General features: G+C 71.4%; 1 protein-coding gene across 1 annotated transcript; it reads right to left on the reverse strand.

Moving 5' to 3' along the window:
• Positions 1–39: 39 nt before the first annotated feature.
• MNEG_9817 (hypothetical protein) lies at positions 40–2097 on the reverse strand (the record flags this gene model as incomplete). Its single annotated transcript, XM_014041710.1, has 1 exon — positions 40–2097. A coding segment is annotated over one exon (2058 nt), but the record flags the coding sequence as incomplete, so codon positions are not given.
• Positions 2098–2500: the final 403 nt, after the last annotated feature.

Here is a 2500-nt window from a genome sequence, read left to right on the forward strand (position 1 = left end):
GGCGTGCGGGCCCGCTTGCCCGGCGTTCGAGCCGGCCACCAGGCCTGCCGCGATGCCGGCGACGACGTGGGGGGGCAGGGACACACCTTGGTGGGCTTGGGCCTGTGCGACCGCCGCGGCGGCGGCGGCCTGCAGTGCTGACTGCTGGTGCTGCTGCTGCTGCTGCTGGAGGTGTGCAGCCGCGGCCGCTGCGGTCGCGTACGGGCCGTCGTGGGGGGTGCCAGCGTGGTGCATGTGCGCGGGTGAGGCCATGGGCATTGATACCGGGAGCGATGGCACCCGAGATGACGCGCCCAGCGCACCCCCTTCGCGCAGCCTGCCGGAGCCGCTGCCGTTGTAACTGCCGACGCCACACTCGCTGGCATCAGAGGTCGCCGGCGCCGCAGCAGCCGCGCTCACTGCTGGCGCCAGACTCTGCGGCCAACTGCCCGCCAGCTGCTGCTGCTGCTGCTGCTGCTGCTGCTGCTGCTGCTGCTGCTGTTGCTGCTGCTTCTGTTGGTGCTGCCGCCGCTGCTGCTGCTCGCAGTCTGCAGGCCGCGGGGGAGGGCGTGAGACAGGGCTGCCACCCCTGGGAGAGCTGCCCAGAGGCAGGATGACCTGGTCCAGCCTCGAGTCCCCCCAATCCAGGGCGCCCTCGCTTTCATCCACCCCGCCACCCCCACCCACAGCCAACGCGGCGCCCGCGCCCACGCCCGCGCCGGCCGCCTGGCCGCCGCCGCCCCAGCCCTGAATGGCAGCCGGCCTCGCGGACTGCTGCGGCCACGTGTCTGGCGCGGCGGCAGCGGCGGCGCTGCCGCAGGAGCGCTGGGGCCAGTCCCAGGTGCTGGAGAGATGCGAGTGGCGCAACCCAGGGCCAGGGCTGCCACCCAGTGCGTTGCCGCCCAGCGGGCTGCCGCCAGCCAGGCTGCCGCCCAGCGGGCTGCCCCCAGCCAGGCTGCCGCCCAGCGGGCTGCCGCCAGCCAGGCTGCCGCACAGTTGGCTGCCACCCAAGTGGCTGCCGCCGACGCTGCCGCCAGCAGGGCTGCCGCCCAGCAAGCTGCCGCTCCCCGCGCCGCCGCCACGGATGCTGTCGCCCGCGGGGCTGCCCCCTGCTAGGCTTCTGCCGGGCCCAAATGTGGAACTGAAGGAGCTCTGGCGGCTGACTGGCAGCGGCCCGCCAGGCCCAAACAGCCCGCTGCCGCCGGGCCGGCTGTCCCCGCCAATGTGGCCAGGGAATGGCGACCGCGGCGCCCCGACGAACGAGCCGGACCCCTGCCGCTGCGCCCCGAGCGGTGCCGACGGCTGCGCCGGCCGCTGGTTCAGGCTCGGCGCGGCCCAACTGCCACTGCCGCTGCCTTCGTAGCCTTGCGGGCTGCCGCCGTCGGCTGCGCCCCACGCGTCGCTCAACCCGGCAGCCACGCCTGGAGACGCGTGGCGCCCCAGTGGCGCAAGCGCGGACGCCGCCTGCGGCGGAGACGCACGCTCGATGTGCAGCCGCGGCAGGCGCAGCCGCGCGTGCGCGAGGCTGTCAGCGTCTGCGGCGCCGGGCGCTGCAGCTGGGCTGCCTGCGACGTCCTGCACCCGCGGCGGTCCCCACAGGCCTCCGTGCGGCGACGCGTTGTCAAGCGGCGGCTCAGGGCTCGCGCCCCGGCTCAGCGCCGCCGCCGCGCCCGCCCAGGGGTCGGCAGCCGCGCAATGGCCCGGCTGCGCCCGACGCAGGGGGAGCGTGCGAATCGGTGCGTCGGGTGCCCAGGAGCCGCCGCCGCCCTGTTGCGACTCGTGCCAATCAGTGTGTAGCTGACTCTCATGCCTTTGCTGCTGCTGCTGCTGCAGCTGCTGCTGTGGTTGGTGCTGATGCTGCTGCAGCGGGGGTTGGCTGGGGTGGCGCCCCTCCTGGCCTGGGGCCACCTGGTCGCGCTGCGTGGCGAGGCTGTCTCGAAGCAGCCTGAGCTGCATCTGCAGCTGCGGATCGCCCTCCGCGGTGTCGCGATCCGCAACGCCAGCGGGGTCCCACGAGAGACGAGGCGCAGCGGTGGGTGGCGATCCCCCGAGGGGCAGCATCATGCCCCCGCCAGGGGTGGCGGTCGCGCTGCCTGCCCAGGTGGAGGTGGCCAACATCGCAGCCCTCTGCCGGGCTGCTTCAGGCGCGTTTCAAGTTCAGCGTGCTGCGCAGCGTCGCTTTTGCCATCACAGGAGGGGCCTCATGCATCCGAGCACTCGGATGCTTTTTTTATGCTTTCCCGCCAGGGCGAGCGAGGAGTGGTCGATAGATGAGGTATGCAGTAATAATGAAGAAACCAATGCTTCCAAACAATCATGGTTCCTTGGGCGTGAGTGTGGTGCACACGGGTGGTGGCGGCCGGTGACCCGCAATGTTCACCTGAAACCGACTCGCACGGGGTTGGTTCAATTGTTGCAATCTCTGATGCAAAGTTAGGATATTGTAGTAATTGGCACTATCTTGCAGATGATGTTCATGATAGTCCAGGTGTGTGTGTGGAAAAGGCCTGTGCAGTGCGCT

This window comes from Monoraphidium neglectum (assembly GCF_000611645.1).
Source record: "Monoraphidium neglectum strain SAG 48.87 unplaced genomic scaffold scaffold02074, whole genome shotgun sequence".
Classification (NCBI taxonomy): Eukaryota; Viridiplantae; Chlorophyta; class Chlorophyceae; order Sphaeropleales; family Selenastraceae; genus Monoraphidium; species Monoraphidium neglectum.